Source organism: Onychomys torridus, chromosome 1 (genome assembly GCF_903995425.1).
Source record: "Onychomys torridus chromosome 1, mOncTor1.1, whole genome shotgun sequence".
In the NCBI taxonomy this organism is placed as follows: Eukaryota; Metazoa; Chordata; class Mammalia; order Rodentia; family Cricetidae; genus Onychomys; species Onychomys torridus.
Genome location: NC_050443.1, coordinates 62014860 through 62034843, shown reverse-complemented (window position 1 = coordinate 62034843; position 19984 = coordinate 62014860). Strand labels below are relative to the sequence as shown.

At 38.5% G+C, this 19984-nt stretch overlaps 1 protein-coding gene across 2 annotated transcripts in view; it reads left to right on the top strand.

Annotated features, from left to right (window-relative positions):
- Positions 1–19984, top strand: part of Hdgfl3 (HDGF like 3) — a 53271-nt gene that overhangs the window by 12548 nt on the left and 20739 nt on the right. For both annotated transcript variants that reach the window (XM_036185860.1, XM_036185851.1), the window contains exon 2: positions 16073–16149. In XM_036185860.1, the coding sequence (XP_036041753.1) occupies positions 16073–16149 (77 nt within the window). The remainder of the gene's footprint in view (positions 1–16072; positions 16150–19984) is intronic.

Sequence of the window (19984 nt, the reverse complement as noted above, 5' to 3'; positions counted from 1 at the left end):
CGGGGTTACCATTGCTGTGATGAAACACCCTGACCAAAAGCAAGTTGGGGAAGAAAGGGTTTATTCGGTTAGCTCATTGAACCTCACACAACCCTATTTTATTAGCAATTATATTACTACATCAAAAGTAACATTAGCTTCCTAATCAAAACACTTACACTCTTTGTGTGATTTTGAAACTATAGCATACACTGATAATTTATTCCTTCTGCTTACTTCCCCTGTCAGGACCACATGACCGTCAAATAGTTTCTTATTTTCTTTTGATTTCTTTACTTTTGTGTTGAAACTTTTTGAAAGACAACAAAACTACTTATATTTTGCCCTAAAAAAGAAATACTTTACAGAGCATGCATTAAATCCTTAGAGTGGTATCATTACTACTATATGTTGTTTTTGAGATATTTGATAGATTATAAAATGATTCAGTGATTTTTGCCATTTGTCTAGTATCATCAGTGCAGATGTTCCTGTTTTCAGAGGAATGTAAGATAATTGCTACAATTCTAAATTTGAAATTATATAGTGTCTCTCTCCTTGGTCTCTGTATTGTTTCTTTTTTGCCCAAAGGCTCTGTGTCCTTTGTGTTATGCTTTCTCTTCATCCCAGCCATTCTTTTTGGCATCTTACCCATGCCCATGCTCCTTCAAATGGTTTTCTCAGTGAGGAAAATAGCATGTTAACAATGATGACACAAAATAAGAAAAGCCAGAGTGGACTGTATAAACCCCCAGACAGCTTGTAGAATCTGTGCTACAGAATAAACTAGCCAAACAGAAGCCAGACTTGGGGGGAAGTAGCCAGAACAAAAATAAATCATTAGAGAGAAAACAATAATGAAGTATACTGTGGGAAAGTCAACTTTCTGAAACACGAATTCCAAAAGACAGAGCAGGTAATTCAAGATTATCAGGAAAAAGCTCTAGATTTACTTTAAAAGAAAGATGTGAGTTTAGAACTAGGTAACATTTTAACATGTTTTACAAAACATGTTGTTGTTAAAGTTTTAGACTTATAATTCTGAATATTTCCAATCAATGAACTGTGTTGGGATTTTGGATTTTAATTGGATTCAAGTTCCATCTCTGGGTTACTATAGGAAGAACTGACATAATAGTGAGATTTCTTATCCATGAATGTAGTTTACTTCTCTATTTAGTTAGACATTTAAATGTCTCTATAATTTTCTGCACACTTATTTTAAATGCATTTTAGTCTAAGTATAATTTTTGCTGATATTATGTGTTTCAGTTATCTTTTATTTTTGTTTCTATTCTTTTAAATGTATGTAAAGTAACAGCCAAGACAAAACATTTCTGAACAAGAATTAAGATGATGGAACTTTATAAAATAGCAGAACATAGAAGTGAGTGCAGAAACTGGTCCACAGATAATGACATCCATAGTAGGTGACAGGGTGAGATTACAGACCAGGAGTGTTTTAAAGTAATACAACATGCTTAGTTAGTCGTGTGCATTGTACTGGGCTTTTTGTTTTGTTTTTGGCAAATAACTGAAACTGTTTAAAGAGCATTTGTTTTCGCTCACGGCTTTAGGAGTTTAAGTCCATAGTCATCTGGTTCCACTCCTTTATGCCTGAAGGAAGCAGAGCACTGTAGTAGAAAGGGCATGATAGAGCAGAACTCTACTTTACTTCATTTGTAGCCAGGAAGCAGGAGAGAGTAACAACCTGGGCAGGGGCCAAGTTATAACCTTCAAAGGCATGCCTCCAGTTACCCATTTCCTGTAGTCCTCACCCTCCTCGATCCCATTACCTCTAACTAGTCAATTCATTGATGGGGTCAGAGCCTCATAATCGAGTCATCTCTGACTGTTCTCACAAGCATACCCAAAGAAGTACTTCACTCACTGCCTAGGTATCTTCAGTCCTAATCAAGTTGATCAAGATTAGTATCAGATCAGATATCCAGATGAGCTAACTGTCATAGCATCTACAGAAAACCAAACATGCATTTTTACACCATATACAAACATGAGATCAAAGTGAATAGATTTTTAGGATGTCTGAGAACATTTATGTCTCAAGAGCAGGGAAGAATTTTATGACAAGAACATAGAGGAGATGAACTGTAAAAGGAAATATTGGTAAATTTGAGCTCATTAAAATCAACTTTTAAAAATTTCCATAATGAAGTTGCAAGGATAAATCACAAATCAGAAAGGATGCTCACAACACATGGAACCTCTAAAGCTCTAGTGTATATAATGAATCAAGTAGATAAAGACGGGCAGCTCAATAGAAAATGAACAAAACTACATGAACAGCCATTTCATTGAAGAAATACATAATGCCTATACGTATATGCCTATAAGAAAAGTGCTGAGTTACAGATTAATATCATGAGAATGCCAGAAATTAAGAAATTTGCAAATATATATTGCTGATGGTGTGACTGATGGATTATATAATGGTCCAGCACTTTGGAATACAGTTTATATTGTGAAATTGAATGTTACATGCTTTCTGATTCAGCATCTATAATTTCCATAGCACATATATCTCCAGCTCTAGAAGACTAGGAATGTATAGTTTATATATATAGGATTCATTTGAGTGGCTTACCGTCTGTGGTTCAAGTATGCAGTAATGGTATTCCTCAATAGGCCAAGGATCCAGAAGTTATTCAGTCCATGAGACAGGATGTCTCAGCAGTCCCAATCTGGTGCTAGAGTCCCCAAAGAATCAGAGATAGCTGCTGTTCTGCAGTCTGTTTTGGAATCCCAAAGAAGCAGGTTCTAATACTTGTGAAGGAATGTCTCACCAGCATGGTAGATGAACTTGCCAGTGAGAGTGAGGATAACCAGGCAAAAAGCAAAGCCTCCTTCTTCCATGTCCTTTTATGTAGGTTGCTACCAAAAGGTGTGGACCAGATTTAAGGTGGGCCTTCCCACCTCAAATAATCCAATCAAGAAAATCTACTGTTGTGCCCAGCTGCTTGGTTGAAACCAGATCAGATGTAGTCAAATTGACAACCAAGAATAACCACCACACTAGACGTTGTCCCAGGTGCTAGGACTAAACACTGAACAGTATGGAAAATGTTTCTGTTCTTGTGACATGTTTAGTTTAGAAGGGATTTGTGGAAAAGCCAACAAGCAATATTATATGTAATGTAATGGAACCATGAGTGAACAGGGGATGAAGCAAGCTTAAGAGGGTGCTTATGATGTAATTCTGAGGAGATGAGGATGTTAGAGAGGGTGTTTGTGTGTGACTGTGTGATCAAAGGAAGACCAATCTGAAAGTGCCAATGTCTGGGCAGATTTTATCATCCTGTGGATGATACAACTCCTGAAGGAAAAGCAGCAGTGAGGTTGGAATAGTCAAGAAAGAGCGAGTAGATGAGGGAGGCTTATGCAGATTCCCATTTAGCTGAAGACACACAGGAGATGAGTTTGGTAAGGTAGACACAAGCCTTGTTGTGCAGTATCTTAGGTTCTATAACCTAGTTAGAATATTTACAGTGGTGAAAAGTCATTAGGGATTTTTGAGCAGGCAAACAACAATCTGGTTTATATTTAGGAACTGAAGAATTGAAGCCAGGTGCACAGTTGGGGAGGATAAGGATTAGGGATGTTGAATGAAAGGGTCTTTTTAGGAGACCTGTAAAAGTCTGGGCCTTAGATGATTAACAAGGACTGGGGGGAACAGTGGACTTGGAAAGAAGTAGCTAGTTTGGCAATGCTTCTTAGCAGTATAATTAGAAGAAGTTAGCGATGACCGAGTTGTATTGCCTTTGAAGAAAATTTAACCAAGAGTGTCTTCCCAGTGTCTGGTAGGAAATAGCTATGAAGATGGTGATGCTGTTTACTTAGGCAGTGATCAGCAGGTTAAGCCCTAAGATCAAATTTTTTAGGACAACCTCTATATGTGATCTTAGGCTCAGAAAGCTCTGGCATTTGAGTATTTACAAAATGAGTCTCATCAATTTATAGATGATATTTAAAGCCATGAAGATCACCAATAGCTATAGTAAATGAAAATACAGTTGACTCATGAGACAAGGTAGTTGGTGAGATAGGGGTGTGTGTGTGTGTGTGTGTGTGTGTGTGTGTGTGTGTGTGAGAGAGAGAGGGGGGGGGGGTCTTGGAACTCAAAAGAATAAAATGTCTCCAAAGACATAATAACAAATGTGAGGGTAAGAGAGGGCAGAGAATAATAAAAAAATAAAATAAAATTCTGTAGAGAAATGAAATATAAATAGGCAGTTTGCCGGAGGGCAAATTATAATAGCCAATAAAGCTATGAAAAGATGTTTAACCTTATCCATCAATCAGAAAATGCAAACTTAAAAGAAAAGTAACACCCAAATGCTATCAAAGATGGGGAAGGAGTTCCTTTTTATACCTTGGTGGAACTAGGAATTACTGCAGCCCTTTTGAAAAGCCTGCTGATAGCTATTAAAATGAAAAATATATGTGAACTATGACCCAACAAATCCTAGCAATCTATTTCATTGAGATTGAAGCACTGGTATGTAAATGTAGGGCAAAAAGTACAGAAAAGCAAGGCACAATTCTACCTCTAAGGGAAAGGTGCATGTATAGGTTTTATAATCATTGGATTATTATTCATTAAGTTAATTGGATCTGTGCCACTTAGTCTATGCCAGTTTCAAGAATTTTCATAATGAAGAGAAAAATAAAATTCCTTCTGTCTCTCTATGTGTGAGAAGCGGGACACAGGAAAACATTCAGCTACAGGCATGTCACAGAAGCTGTTTGATCATGGAGATCCTTTTTAGAGACAGGCTTACCTTCCCATCTTCTCCTAGACTTGTGAACTCTCAGGTAAATCTGTTTCGACAGTGGTGGCTGTTTTCTGAGGGGAAAGAATGGTTTTCTGTGGCTTTACCTGTGTGTCATGGAACATGTGGCAACATTTAGATTCACAGAAATGGGCTGAGTTTAGGTGTAAGAGCTAGTCAGTAGTAAGCCTGAGCTAATGGCCAAACCGTTTTAATTAATATAAGCCTCTGTGTGTTTACTTGGGTCTGAGCGGCTACGGACTGGGCCGGACACAGGAAAACTTTCAGCTACATATGTCTTTTTGTAATATGGACGTACACATGTAGAAGATACCAACAGATAGTCAAAACAATAACACTCTTAAGGGGCAATTAATTTTTTAAAAAAAGTGCTAGTTGGTAAGTACTTACTCCCTTTTTATTAACCTTTCAGTGTTGGTTCAGATGGAAAAATCTTTACATTGCTCAAGGTTTAATTCATAATATTTTAATTTCACTTGTGAGAAATATACAGAACTGTTATTATTTTATGCTTTTCACTAGTGTTTCTTGCCATGTTCACTTTGCTACTTTTGCTTTCCATTTTTAACCATCGCCTTTATTTTGGATATAAACTAAATAATATGAGACTAATAATGAACATTGGGACAGTTTAATAGTTAAATCTACAAACAGCTAGCAGTGCTCAATCGAGTGTAAATTGTGAACACAATTATCTGATAACCTCTATTGTTAAACATATTTGCTCAGTAGACAAAGAGGTTTTTACACACTATTAGGTTTTAGAGAAGAAATATTTAAATTATTATTGATTTTTTTTATTTTTAAAGGAAATAACATAATACCTGTCAGCTTGTTGGATATCTGTGTTTTTGCTAACTACTGTTCATAAAATGCTTTATGTAACCTAGTTAGTTTTCTCTTATGTCTTTTGGTGTTAACTATAATTTAACTGATATGACTTCTTTGTTTTCTCATCTTTCTCTGAAGCTATGTTTTAATCTCTACTTACATGATGTTGGCCTTTCTCCTGCCTCCTTGGGGGAGGTCTGCTAATGAAAAGTCCTGAAGTCAGATCTAGTTAAACACACATAAATCAATAGTAAATATAGTGAATTCTGTGTAATGATTAAAAACTTTGCATTTTACTTTCAGCCATTTTTTCCTATCTAAAGTAATTTCCACATGCCTCCTGAATGCTGGCCTATTACAGTAGCGAAGGGTTCAAGTAGTATTTCTGACCTTGCCTGTCTTGTGGACCCATTTCCCCCATTGTTACTAGCCATCGTCTTCAGCTTTGGGTCACCTCAGTAGAAGTTAAGGTAGAAGTGGCATTACAGTTTTTTGGTTTTGTTTGGGTATGGAGTGTTGAACTCTGGGCTTTCCACACGCCAGTCCTCTGTTGTGGAAAGTTCTTACTCATACTTGACAAACAACTGGGAACCTGGTGTTTCTGCTCCTGGACGAGGCAATTGTTTAAAGCTGGTTCTTGCTTGTGAATTCTTTGCAGTTTCTTCTTAATGACTCCCTGATTGTCTTTATGATATTACTTACTAATCTGTGTTACAATATGTTACCATTCCAAACTAAGTATTTTCATGATAACAGATTACTCTAAAATTTAGTGGCTTAAAACAGCACACATTTATTTCATAGTTTCTACATGTAGGTGTAGATCCTTTGGCTCTGCATCTTCATGAGAAAACAGTTACCTTAAGGCTTGATTAGAAGATGGATCCACTTTCAAGATGCATGAGTAGTTGGAAGGATTCAGGTCCTCATGGTTTGTTGACCTAAGGAGTTCATTTCTTCACAGCTGTCAGTCGGAGGATGTCCTGTACCCCATGGCTTGCTGGCTGAATAGCAGGTTACAGCACAAGAGAAGTCCTTGTCCTGATTCACCTAGAAGTGCTACCCAATCATGTTTGCCATGTTTGATTCATTACTAGTGTGTAGCTAGATCTAGCCTGCACTCTAGGAGGGAGATTTCACACACAGTGACTCAGGAATGGAATCACTCGGAGCCATTTTAAAAGCAGCCTGCAACTCTCCTACCAACAGCATTCCTGGGATGGCCTCATCTTCACCCCCTTGACACAAGTAAATGTCCATCCTCCTAGTGGTCTTTCCCCTGATCATCTTTTCATGTTCTCAGCTTGGTTTTCCCCTGAAGTCACCATCTTACCTCCAGATGGCCCTCTTGGACAGGATTTAACTGAATCCCGTACTAAGTCTTATGGGTAAGCCATGGAGTTTGGCATTCTTTACAGGAATCCCTGGCAGTCACCCTTGATTTCATGCTGTCATCAGAGTACCTAACAGAATGATTCTGTCTGCAGCCTCTCTCAAGGACTTCACAGATTTGAGTCATCTAAAGATCTAGAAGACATACCTTCAGCTCTCAGGGGGCCTTCATTTTATAGGTTGAAGTCCTGGAGAAAGGGCAAAGGAGAGCTACAGCTTACCATTCTCCATCTCTTGCCATCTCCACCGTTTGTTATGCTAGAATAAAATTTACATGGATTTTGACTGCATTCTTCCTAAATTATCCCAAATAGATGTGTAGTTTGAAAAAAACATATCTATTACATATATATTTTCCCATGTTGTAGGCTGCCACTTTGTCCAAATGATGGTGTCTTTTGCCATGCAGAAACTTTTGTTTTATGAGGTCCCATTTATTTATTAATTATTGATCTTAGTGCCTGTGCTATTGGTGGTCTGCTCAGAAAGTCTTTCCTCTTGCTGATGAGTTCAAGGATATTCCCTCCTTTCTCTTCTATCGGGTACAGTATATCTGATTTTATGTTGAGTTCTTTGATCCACTTGGAGTTAGTTTTGTACAGAGTGATAAGTATGGATCTACTTGGATTCTTCTACATGCAGCTGTCCAGTTTGATCAGCACCATTTGTTGAAGATGCTTTCTTTTTTTCAGAGTGTATTTCTGGCTGCTCTATCAAAAATTGGGTGTCCATAGGTGTGTGGACTTATGTGTAGTTCTTCAGTTCAGTTCCACTGATCAGTGTGTCTTTTTTATGCCAGTACCATGCTGTTTTTATTACTGTTGCTCTGTAGTAGATCTTGAAATTGGAGATTGTGAGACCTCCAGCATTATTATTCAGGATTGTTTTAGCTATCTTGGGTTTTTTGTGTTCCCATATGAAGCAGAAAATTGTCCTTGCAATCTGTGAAGAATTTTGTTGGGCTTTTAATGGGGATGGCACTGAATCTATAGATTGCTTTCAAGTAGGATAGCCATTTTTACTATGTTAATTCTACCAATCCATGAGAATAGATCTTTCCATCTTGTGGTATCTTCTTTAGTTTCTTTCTTCAATGTTTTAAAGTTTTTATCATACAAGTCTTTCCCTTGCTTGGTTAGAGTTAACCCAAGATACTTTATATTCTTTGAGGCTATTGTGAAAGATGTTTCCCTGATTTCTTTCTCAGTCCATTTGTCAATTAGATATAGGGCTACTGATTCTTTTCAGTTAATCTTGTATCCAGTCACTTTGCTGAAAGGCGTTTATGAGCTGTGGGAGTTCCCTGATAGAATTTTTAGGGTCATTCATGTTTACTATCATATCACTTACAAATAAAGATACTTGGATTTCTTCCTTTCCAATTTGTATCCCCTTGATCTCCTTCAATTTTCTTATTACTCTAGCTAAGTAAATATCATGTACCATATTGAATAAGTATGAAGAGAGTGGACAACCCTGTCTTGTTCCTGATTTTAGTGGAATTGCTTTGAGTCTTATCCCTAGCTCTGTAGCAGACCACCTGCTGAGGCAGCCCTTTCCCCCTACCCTCCATCTTCAGTGTGTTACACAGATCTTCCCCTCCTAAACTACCCCCGTTGCTTTATTCCAGCCCCCAATTCCAGCAGGAGCCCACAGGAAGCAAGTAGGCTAACTGCAGATTTTCACCTCTCTGGAGCTCAGCTCCCCCAAAACCAATACCCCAGTTTTATCCCCAGCTCTGCAGCAGACTACTTGCTGTGCCCTGCCCACACATACCCCATATACAGTGGAATTAAGATTCTTTAAAATTCCAACCTTGTGTAGAATTGGAGACTCTAAAAAGCTGTCTTCAGTGGGAAAAGGTGTTCTATCTAGTCATACAGGTTTCATTGGCTCTGCCCTTAGAAAGCTTGGCTAAAGGAATAGTCCTTGGCACTTGTAGACCAAGAATAGTCCTTGGCACATGATAGGTTCTCTAGCCATTCTTTAGTGAGAATTTCATGCCCTGTGCATTTCTTTTTTTAGACAGGTTTTGTAGAACTGGTACAAAATATGAAATGCATCACCATTTTGTGTACCTGTGTTTGTTTTTCCATTTCAAAAGAAAATGTAAATTTGTAGCACTACTTAATCTACCCTACAGAGGTAACTAACTGGTAGACACAGTTCAGAATATACCCTTCCTGGTGTTTTAAGTTTTAAACGAACACACTCACAGTTTTATGAGATTATCTTTTTTTTTCAGTGTGTATCCACTTGATCTTCATAAATTACTAGCTTTTCAAGTACATAATAGATCATGACTATGTGGTCTATGAGGGCTTATGGTAGTACAAACTATTTAACACTTATTGAACCATTTCTACCTATACTAATGGTCTCAGGTCTCTTTGGGTTGGAGAGCTCCAGTGAACACTGGTTTCTTTATGGTTTCAGGCTCTTCCACAGGACGGTCTGTTTGCTAGCAGTAGAATTGTTAGACTGTGGTATGTTTCTTAAATTTTACAATAAAAGGAATGGTAACAATTTCTTAAATATTCATAGTAAGTTGCATTACTAGTATTTGTCTATGTTTTGTCCATTTCCCTGTACCCAGTTTCAGGCACATTTCTAGGTTAAGAAAATAATTCATTAAAACCACAAAAGTAGCCTAGCATTGTAGTTCATATCTATAATCCAAGCACTTGGGATGCTGAGGCAAGAAGATTGTTAAATTTAAGGCCAAAGAGAGATGCTATCTCTAAATAAATAAGGAAAGCAATGGTAGAGAAAACATGAGAAATGTTTTTTGTAATCTGGGACTAGGAAAAGCCCTTAAGCAAGATCCAAACTCATAAGCCACAAAGGAAATTGATTAATAGTTTTAATAAACAAGTAATGATGTCTGCTGTATACAGTGACATGTCATGTAGTCCTAACTCATCTGGAGGCTGACATAGGAGAACTTCAGGTTTGAGACACCCCTATGAAACAGGAAGAACCTATATCAAACAAGATACTCTGCATCTGTGAGTATGGGTGTGCATATGCCATAGCATGGAGAGAGATCAGAGAACAACTTTCTGGAGTCAGCTCCCTCCTTCTATTGTGAGTTCCTGGAATGGAACGCAAATTCATGTTGCCAGGCTTGGGCAGCAAACTGTTTTACCCTCTAAGCTCTCTTCCAACCCTATTCAGTACTTTGATTCTGTTTCTACCCTTTTCAGACACACAGCACGTAGAGTTAGGGTTCAACTTAAAACTTCTTCCATTTGGGCGTTGCTGTTTGCAGTGGGATTACAGTAGTGAGTAAAACAGAACTTTTCTCTAACAGATTATTTCAATGTCAGAGACAGATAAATGCAAGAGACAGATATGTACAGACACACATTCCTGTGTCCAAAAGTGTTCAAAATATTAAAGCAGAAAGGGGAAGGATGATAGGGAAGGAGGTGGTTTTTCAGTAGGTTGTAAAGGAGTCTTTCTGATGAAGCCGAACAGAAACTTGAATGAAGTAAAAGAACTGAGCATGATCACTTCTAGGAGAAGACATCTTGCCCAGGGAGGAGCCTTAGTGCCTTTCCCTAGGCCCTGCTCCTTAGAACTTCTGACCCTTCACCACTTATCACCCTCAGGCACCAACTAGACTCTCAGAATGAATAAGCACAAAATTATCCAAATTATTTACCACCATGTGGAATCCCTTGGTCTCCATGTCATGATCGCATTACCCTCACGTTGGTGTGTTCTAATCACTAATTCATTCCCTACTGTATAGTTGTGGGGATAGGCTAAATACCCAATACTGGGCAGATATGACAGGCAACAGATTATTAATTGCATTACTCAAAACCTGGAGTGGAAAAAAGACACCATACACTCCACAGGGCCAATGGTAGTTCTACTCAGAAACAGTGGACAATGTAAAACAGTTCATAGTTTCAGTAGGATCGGGTACCATGTGGTTACCACAGGAGGATATGTTTGGTTGTTAGAATAATTTCAGGGGTTGGCAGGGAACTGAATTCTGCTACTTGAAGATAGTAGGAGCTCTGCCTGCTCTTTGATTGGAAAAGATTATTTGTATGAGGGCCGTATCCATAGGTACAAGTTGGAAGAGCTGTCAGCTAGTCCAGTAGAGGCCCTCCCAATTATATCAGAGGTTGAGCTTTCAGATCTTATCATTTAGCCAGTTGTTTTCAACCTGTGGGTCACAGCCCTCTTTAACAGGGGTCACATATCAGATATATTTACATTACAACTATTAAAAGTAGCAAAGTTACAGTTATGAAGTAGCAATAAAAATAATTTTATGGTTGGGGGTTACAACAAATGAGGGACTATATTGAAAGGTCTCAGCAATAGGAAGGTTGAGAACCAGTGCTATAAGCCTAGTTAATATGCTAAACTCTGTACCAGCAACATCAGAGAAGGTAGGAGCTTTTAGACATCTAAAAATGGTGACATATTCAGAACACCACAATAGTGTTTCACATAAAGAATGATAACTTCAAAAGTGAGGATTTGGGGTTTTGTTTAAAAACAAATCTAAGGTTGAGTGTGGTGGTGCATGCCTTGAGTACTAACACTCTGGAGGCAGAGAAAGGAGGAGTTCAAGGCCAGGCTGGTCTACATAGCGAGTTCCGACAGCCAGGGCTGCATAGAGAGACCCTGTCTCAAAAAAACAAAACAAAAACCAAACAACCAGTGAGTTCCATGTTCAGTGTAAGACCCTATCTCAAAGGAGTGAAATAGAGCAATAGAGAAAGACACCCCATGGGCTTCTGGCCTCTATACAGATGTGCAGTTACACACAAAGAAAAATAGTTGTGAGGAGCTAAATGTGTAGAGCATGCCTATAATCTCAGCACTCAGAAAGCCTCGTCAAAATGGACATTGAGTTTGAAGCCAGTGTGGGCTACCTAGTGAGACCTACAAAAACAAAAAACAAACCCAAAAAGTAAAATATCTCAGAACTGAGGGTTGGGGATTTAGCTCAGTGGCAGAGCACTTGCTTAGCAAGTGCAAGGCCCTAGGTTCGAGCCTCAGCTAAAAAAAAAAAAAATCTCAGAACTGTAATTTGTTTACATTTTTCTTAATTTTAAACATGTAGAAGAAATATTAGCTTTTAAAAATACACAAGAAACCCATCTTATTTTAAATAACAAAACATCTGCTTATATCACAAAATAGTGATACTATTCAGCAGGACGAATGCCTGTTTTATATCAAACCAATCTGATCTGTTCCGGTTCCATAATTCATTTTGACTCCAGGAATTTGATTCCTTTTTGTTTGTTTGTTTGTTTGTTTGTTTGTTTTCGAGACAGGGTTTCTCTGTGTAGCTTTGTGCCTTTCCTGGAACTTACTTGGTAGCCTAGGCTGGCCTCGAACTCACAGAGATCCGCCTGGCTCTGCCTCCCAAATGCTGGGATTAAAGGCAAGCGCCACCACTGCCCGGCTCTTATTTTTTAGCTGCTTGTGAGTTTCCAATTTCTATAAGGTTTTTTTCCCTAAAAGTCTACATATTTAATAGTACTTCCTTAAAGAATTAGGAAAACAAGCTTACATTGATATATTTTTTTCAGTCCAATACAAAAAGCCTAAAGATTTAGAAGACCTTCATGTTAATACAAACTGTACAGCTCATCTACAAGAGCCACAAGAGGCTGACAAGTCTTACAGTGTGGGTCAAAATCACTTGAGGCTTCTTTAAACACTGATTCCTGGGGCCTATAGTCCTGTGCTTTCTGTTGTCCAATAACTAAAAACTTAGCTCATGCATGTGTTGACTAGCTCTAAGATTGCTTATAGTCAGCAGACTAATTTTGGAACATGTTATAATTAGAAAATCTGGTCGTATATTTTTTTAATTTTCAGAAATAAACGAGGCAGAATTCTTCACACTGAAATGACTTGTTTTGATCTTGTTGTTCGTTTGTTTGTTTTTCAAGATGGGGTTTTTTCTGTAGCATTGGATGTCCTGGAACCAGCCCTGTAAACCAGGCTGGCCTCAAACTCACAGAGATCTGTCAGCCTCTGCCTCCAGAGTGCTGAGATTAAAGATGTGTGCCACCACCACCCAGTCTCTATCATTAGGGGTTCAATTAAAACAGCAGCAATATCAATGGTAGAGCGCTTGCCTAGCAAGTGCAAGGCCCGGGGTTCAATCCTCAGCTCAAAAAAAAAAAAAAAAAATCAGAAGGGAACTTCTGCCATCCGGGGTTCCCCACTGTGCTGTAAGCCTGTATTTAAGACCTCCTCCCTCCTTCAATAAATGGCATTCGACATTCAAAAAAAAAAAAAAAAAAAAGAGGGGGTCATGAACATGGTGGGGAAACCCACAGAGACAGCTGACCAGTGCTAGTTGGAGCTCACTGACTCTAGACTGACAGCTTAGGAACCTGCATGGGACTGAACTAGGCCCGCTGAATGTGGGTAACAGCTATGTGGCTTGATCTGTTGTGGGGTCCCTGGCAGCAGGACCAGGACTTATCCCAGGTGCATGAACTGGCTTTTTGGAGCCCATTCCCTGTGGTGGGATACCTTGCTCAGCCTTGATACAATGGGAGGGGCTAGGCTCTCCTTCAACTTGGTGTGCCAGACTTTGTTGACTACCATGGCAGGCCTTACCCACTCTGAGGAGTGGATGGGGGCAGAGTGGGAGGGAGGTGAGCAGAAGGGGAGGGAGGGGAAACTGGGGTTGGTATGTAAAATGGAAAACATTTTAATAAATATATTTAATAAAAAACAGCAGCAATAAAGAAATACAATAAATTTTCTATTTATATAATGGTAATTATAGTCCTCTGATATAAAGGTTTTCTTTTGCAAATTATGACAACAAAAAGGAAATTGAAAAGGGAAACTTTTTCTCCTTTAATACCACTGACCTCTCTTAGATGTTTACAGTTTCCTTTCTAGTCTCTGTCTATGAAAATACATACATAATTGTAATCAATGATGAACATAAAGTTTTTGTTTTTTATTAACAAGTCATGAGTTTTTTTTCATTATGATATGTTAGATATTTTACCATACAACAACAAAGATTGATAACCACTATGTTTCATACCTAGATAAGTGAATTAGTCAGTCTGTGGGTGAGTGCTAAAAGTCCAAACAGCATGTCAGCAGTTCTGGTAAGGGTCCCTTCCCTTCATCACCTCATGGTGAATGGTAGCAGGATGGTAGAAATATGTCAAGAGGGAACTACTTCATAGAAAGATAGGAAATGGCGGGTAATTTAGGAGGCGGGCTCTGGCTTTTATAAGAACGAACTCAGGGTTCCTGTGAGACTACCTTATGTAATCTCTTCCCAGGACAACCTCCCAGTAGCTTCCAGTAGAGGCATTACTGCTCCTTCTCATCCCTACACTGGGGAGCCAAGCTTCCAACAGATGAACTGTTGAGGGATACTCTCAGACCATATTTAAGCAATAGTGTTGGGGATAAAATTTTAAATATGATATAGCTCCTACAGGGGATAGGGAAATGACTATTGGTAGGGAAACATGAGAGCCTGAGTTCAGATCCTTGTGGAGTAGAAACAGGCAGATCCCTGAAGCTCACTGGCTGTCCAGCCTAGTGGAATCAATAAGCTTCGGGTACAGGAAGAGACCATGTTTCAAAAAAGGAAGGTGAAAAGCAATTGAAGAAAGGCACCTGAAGTCTGCCTCGGCCCTCCACATGCAGGCACACATACAAACAAGATACAGCCCCTAGAAAGTTTCCTAGGTTTATGGTAATAATAACTACCTTATCATTTCTTTTATTGAGCACCTGGTGTTAGGGATTCTAAACTGCCTTTCATTTGATAGTCACAGTAACAATGTGTGTGTCATGTGAAGAGATGAAGAAACTACAGTTGAGTCATTAGCCCAAGATCACGTAGCCAGTAGTGACAGAGTCATAACTTGTAGCCATATCTAGCTTCCAGAGAAAAGCATGACCAACAGGTAGATTTATCATGTTAATCTTCAATTTCAGAGTCCCTCATTTGTGAATGCAGGAGTTGAAATGTTCAGGGTAAAATTAGAAAGCTGTATTGTAACTAGAAACCATTTCTAGATAAGCATTTTGGGAAATTGCTGATGGATTTCTTGTAGCTTATTTTGTTAACAAAATATTGTAAACAAATATTCATTTTTGTAATTAAACAATATATGTCTCTGAAAAACTGGGAAGTTCAGCCATCAGAGAAGACTGAAAGAAAAGAGCATGCTGGTGTTCGTTTGTAGTTCCAGCGCTCGGGCAAAGGCTAGAGGACTACAAGTTACCAGACTGCCTGGGCTACAGTGAGTCTCAGGCCAGCCTGGGCTACAGTGAGTCTCAGGCCAGCCTGGGTTACAGCGTGAAACCCTGTCTCCCGACAGGATTAAAATAGCATGCTTATAAGTAAGTCCGTCTAGTTTCATGTTGTTGAGTTGTGATAGGAGGAGAAGAGTGACCATTTCTTGGAATATTCTAAGGAATTTTGACCTCATCCTCTCTGAAGTTTTCACCCTCAGCAGTACATAAGAACTGGTAGATCTTGGGAAGAGCTGACTTCTCTTTATTTTTAAAAATGCCAGAAATGGTTCAGATGCTTACATAGGAGTGATGCATACAACAAAAAGCTATAGAATGTGGAACATGGAAGTGAAGTAATAAATGTGTATCTTTAAGGCTTATGTGGATGGAGATACAAACTCAGCATGGTACAGACCAATGGTTACATAATAATGCATTATCAGTTCTCATAACTCCTTTGTTGGAATGTATGTTAGGGATATGTGTTTATCATTGCTTTTAAAAGTACAGCTTTTGTTTCTCTGTTGTTTATTTCACTAGAACAGATTTCCAGGAGTTGAGTCAAAAGAAATTAATAGTTTGGCCTCAATAAATTATTGTAATGGATAACAATTTACAGTTTTAAGTAGGACCAAATAGGATGTTTAGAATAATTTTGCTAGGTTTAAGAAAAAACCTATTAGAATTTTTATTACACTAATATTATTTTATAATTGGCAATAAATTATCAAAACAATGTTTATATTGTGTTTACAGCATTACTTCATAACTGAATTTATCTTTAATAGATTGACGAACTCCCAGAGGGAGCTGTGAAGCCTCCAGCCAACAAGTATCCTATCTTCTTTTTTGGTACCCATGAAACGTAAGTTAACAAAATAGCTTTAACTTTCAACCGCTCTAATTTGACTTCACTAGATTACATACTTATCCATGATCTATACTACCCCACTAGATTACATACTTATCTATGATCTATACTACCCCACTAGATTACATACTTATCCATAATCTGTACTATTTTATATGTTGTTAGTCATTATATCCACTTCTAAAGTAACCAAACTTAACACATTTTTATTATTGTAAGGTATATTAGTTATATTTGCATGTTGTAACAAAATAAAACACAGCAGAAGCAACTTTAGGAAGATATGTTTATTTTGCTTCATGGCTTCAGTTCATCACAGCAGGGAAAGCATGGTAGAGTCTGTGTCAGCAAGAATATTTGTTTAGAGGGATTTTTTTGTTGTTATTGTTCTTTGTTTTTCGAGACAGAGTTTCTCCATGTAGTTTTGGTGCCTATCCTGGATCTTGCTCTGTAGACCAGGCTATCCTTGAACTCACAGAGATCCGCCTGGCTCTGCCTCCTGAGTACTGGGATTAAAGGTGCCCATCTGGTTATAGGTTTTCACAGGGTGGACTAGGACATGTAGAAAGGCAAGCCAGGGGCAGAGATGGGTATAGCTTAAAAGGTATGTTTCTAACGACCTATCATTTCAGGCCTCACCTCATAAGACTCCACAACTTCCCAAATTAGCATCACCATCTGGGAACTAAATGTTCGAACATATGAGCAGAGAAGAGGGGGCATTTCAATTTCAAACCATAAAATAAGTTGTTATTCATAGAAGTCTTGATTACTGAAAACACATCTTCGCTTTGAATGCTGTTTCTGTTTCTATTTTAAATATTGGTTATCAACCCAAGGTCTCCTTTCAGGACACTTGTAAAGTCCTAGAGTGGTTGACTTAGCACTCCCAGTAACCCCTTTGGGAATGCTATAGATGTCCCTTTTAGAGAAGCTTCTTCCACTTATTTTTTATAGGACAGTTATGTTCTCTCAAGTTCTTCCAACTTTAGACCTAAAACAAATATACTGCCTTTTTAAGGTTTCCTAATTACGTGTGTTAATATATAGATTCAAATAATATAGACATTTATTTTCTTCTTTTACAATAATACAGAAGCGGGCACAGGTCAAGTGGAGAGATAGATTGCTCTAAGAACTCAGTACCCTCTCTCAGACCCCACCATTTCTTGGTGTGTTACTCTTGTGTCCTTCTGTTTGTGAGAACCTCACTCTGTAGACCAGGCTGGCCTTGAACTCACAGAGATCCCCTTGCTTTTGCCTCCTGAGTACTGGGGGTAAAGTCGTTTGCCTTCATGAAGACCTAGCTTGTTTGCATCTTTTTAAAATATTAACATGCTTCAGTTGTACATGTGCATCTTCTAGGGAGAGGGGAGGAGAGAAGAAGAGTGAAAAACAAGGATGCCTTGGAAGGAAATGGCAACAAAGGTCCCTAGATGACTTCTGCTTGCTTTCATTCCGTTGTCAAGAGTTTGCTCATGGAGCCACACACAGCAATGCAGAAGCTGGGAAATGGTCTCCAGCTGAGCAGTTCTAAAGTATGGGAGAAGTGATCTATTAATGAACAAAGAGAGTGACACGGGGCAGGGGAGCAATTGGTAGTCTTGCCACACTGTGTCATTTATTTTCGTTTAAATATTACAGAGTTTGGCATGAATCTTAGCTTGCTATTTCTCCCATTCTAACTTCACTTCATTCTGGTCTTGAAAGCACCACAATAAAGTCCTGAAGACAGATTTATTTTCTTATGTGAGAAATAGTGTATCTTTCAGGAAATAATATTTTGTAAGGGCTCTTTGGTATTGTTTTGAGTTTAGTTTGTTGTTGGTCTGTGTGTGTGTGTGTGTGTGTGTGTGTGTGTGTGGTGTGTGTATGTGTGTGTGTGTATGTGTGTGTGTATGTGTGTGTATATGTGTGTGTGTGTGTATGTGTGTGTGTGTATGTGTGTGTATATGTGTGTGTGTGTGTGTGTGTGTGTGTATGTGTATGTGTGTGTGTTGCTGGACTAGCTGCAAGTCCAAGTCCTATTTTCATCAAATAAACACTGTGTATATGCCTTTGCTTAGGCTACTAGAAAGCTTAGAAGTAAATGTGTTACCTATAAATACATAATGCTTTGTGATATGTATTTTATTTATCTCACTCCTGACATTATTTTATGTGCATACCACTGTTCTTATTTTTCCTTAGAATAACCTGTTCCAAATTATCTGGTTGCATTTTTGGGACAAGGCAGAAGTTAATTTAAAAAAAAAAAAAAAACGTATTTCTACTGTATGCACCATTTATTAAAATTATGTGTTTGCTTTTATTCCCTTGGTAAGTATTTGTTTTTTAAGGCATTCTGTAAGTCACTGGAAGTAGAAAGGTGCCCTTGAAGATCTACCAGCTGGCAATACAAACTTTAGGCGCTTAACCCACAGTTATTTCCTGTACATAGATCAATGACTGAAGAAAGTCAAAAGCCAGAGTAATTCCTGTCAAGTTTCCTTGAAAGTAAACTAGCCATACCCAGTGTCCATTTTTTCTCATGTTTATGTTGTTCATCAAATAAGACTTCAACCTACCTACCCCTCAAAAATTTTATCTTGGTTTTGTGTTTTGAGCATGTTCATTTCCCCTCCCCCAACTCTTCCTGGACCCACACCTTCTTCTCTACTCACTTAACTTTGTGTCTTTTCTTTTTAAACCGCCAAGACCAATTTGTACTGTCCAAATAGTCTTGGATGTATGGTGTCTTAGTTAGGTTTTCTTTTGCTGTGACAAGACACCATGATCATGACAACTCTTATAAAGGAAAACATTTAATTGGAGTGGCTTACATTTTCAGAGGTTTAGTCCATTATCATCATGGTGTGACAGGGTGGTATGCAGGCAGACATAATGCTGGAGAAATAGCCAAGTGTCCTACATCTTGACTTGAAGGCAACAGGAAGTGGTCTGAAACACTGGGTGTGGCTTGAGCATATATGAGACCTCAAGGCCCGCCTCCACAGGGACATACTTCTTCCAACAAGGCCATACCTACTCCAGAAATGCCACACCCCCTAACAGTGCCACTCCCTTTGGAGGCCATGTTCTTAAAAACCACCGCATATGGTCTTCCTGGAGTATGGTTGACTACCAGGTCTACACTCTTACATAAAACTGTCTTTCCTTCTCCCTTATAGACAGGGTTTCACATACAGAATGGGCTCAAACTCCTGCCTTCACCTCCCATGTGCTTTATAGGTGTGTACCAAAACACAGTATAAATAGATTTGTTAGTTTATTTTTATTCAGCTGGACAGTGTGAGAGATCATTGCTATACCCAGTCAGAAAATGGGAGTTTATGAATGGAGTTAACATGTTGACTGAAAGGTTTGAGTATCATCTTTTGCTGATTTCTAAATTCCTGTCTCTAGCTCATAGTTTTCTTTAATCTCCAGAATGATCTTTCTAACTCCCTATGTGATATCTTCTTTTGAATGTCTTAACTGGGACTTCAGTTTTTACACCTAGCAATGAGCTCTACCCCAACTCTTTTCCTTCAAAAGAAAAATCATAACATTTCAGTAAATAACAACTCCAGCTTTCTTATTTCTCATCCTGAAACCTTATAGGTAGCCTCAAATCCAGTTTCTACACCAAAATTTCTTCCCTGAGAATGAATTCTGGATTTGATATTTCTTCGCAACTACGCTCTGGCTCAAGCTGCCATCACTACTTTATTTCGATAGCCTTCTATGACTTCTTGCTCACATCCCAGTAACTAACCTTCACTTGGTTTCCAGCATAACAGCCAAATGATGATACTAACATATTTCAGAACCTTTCGTGGCTTCCCAT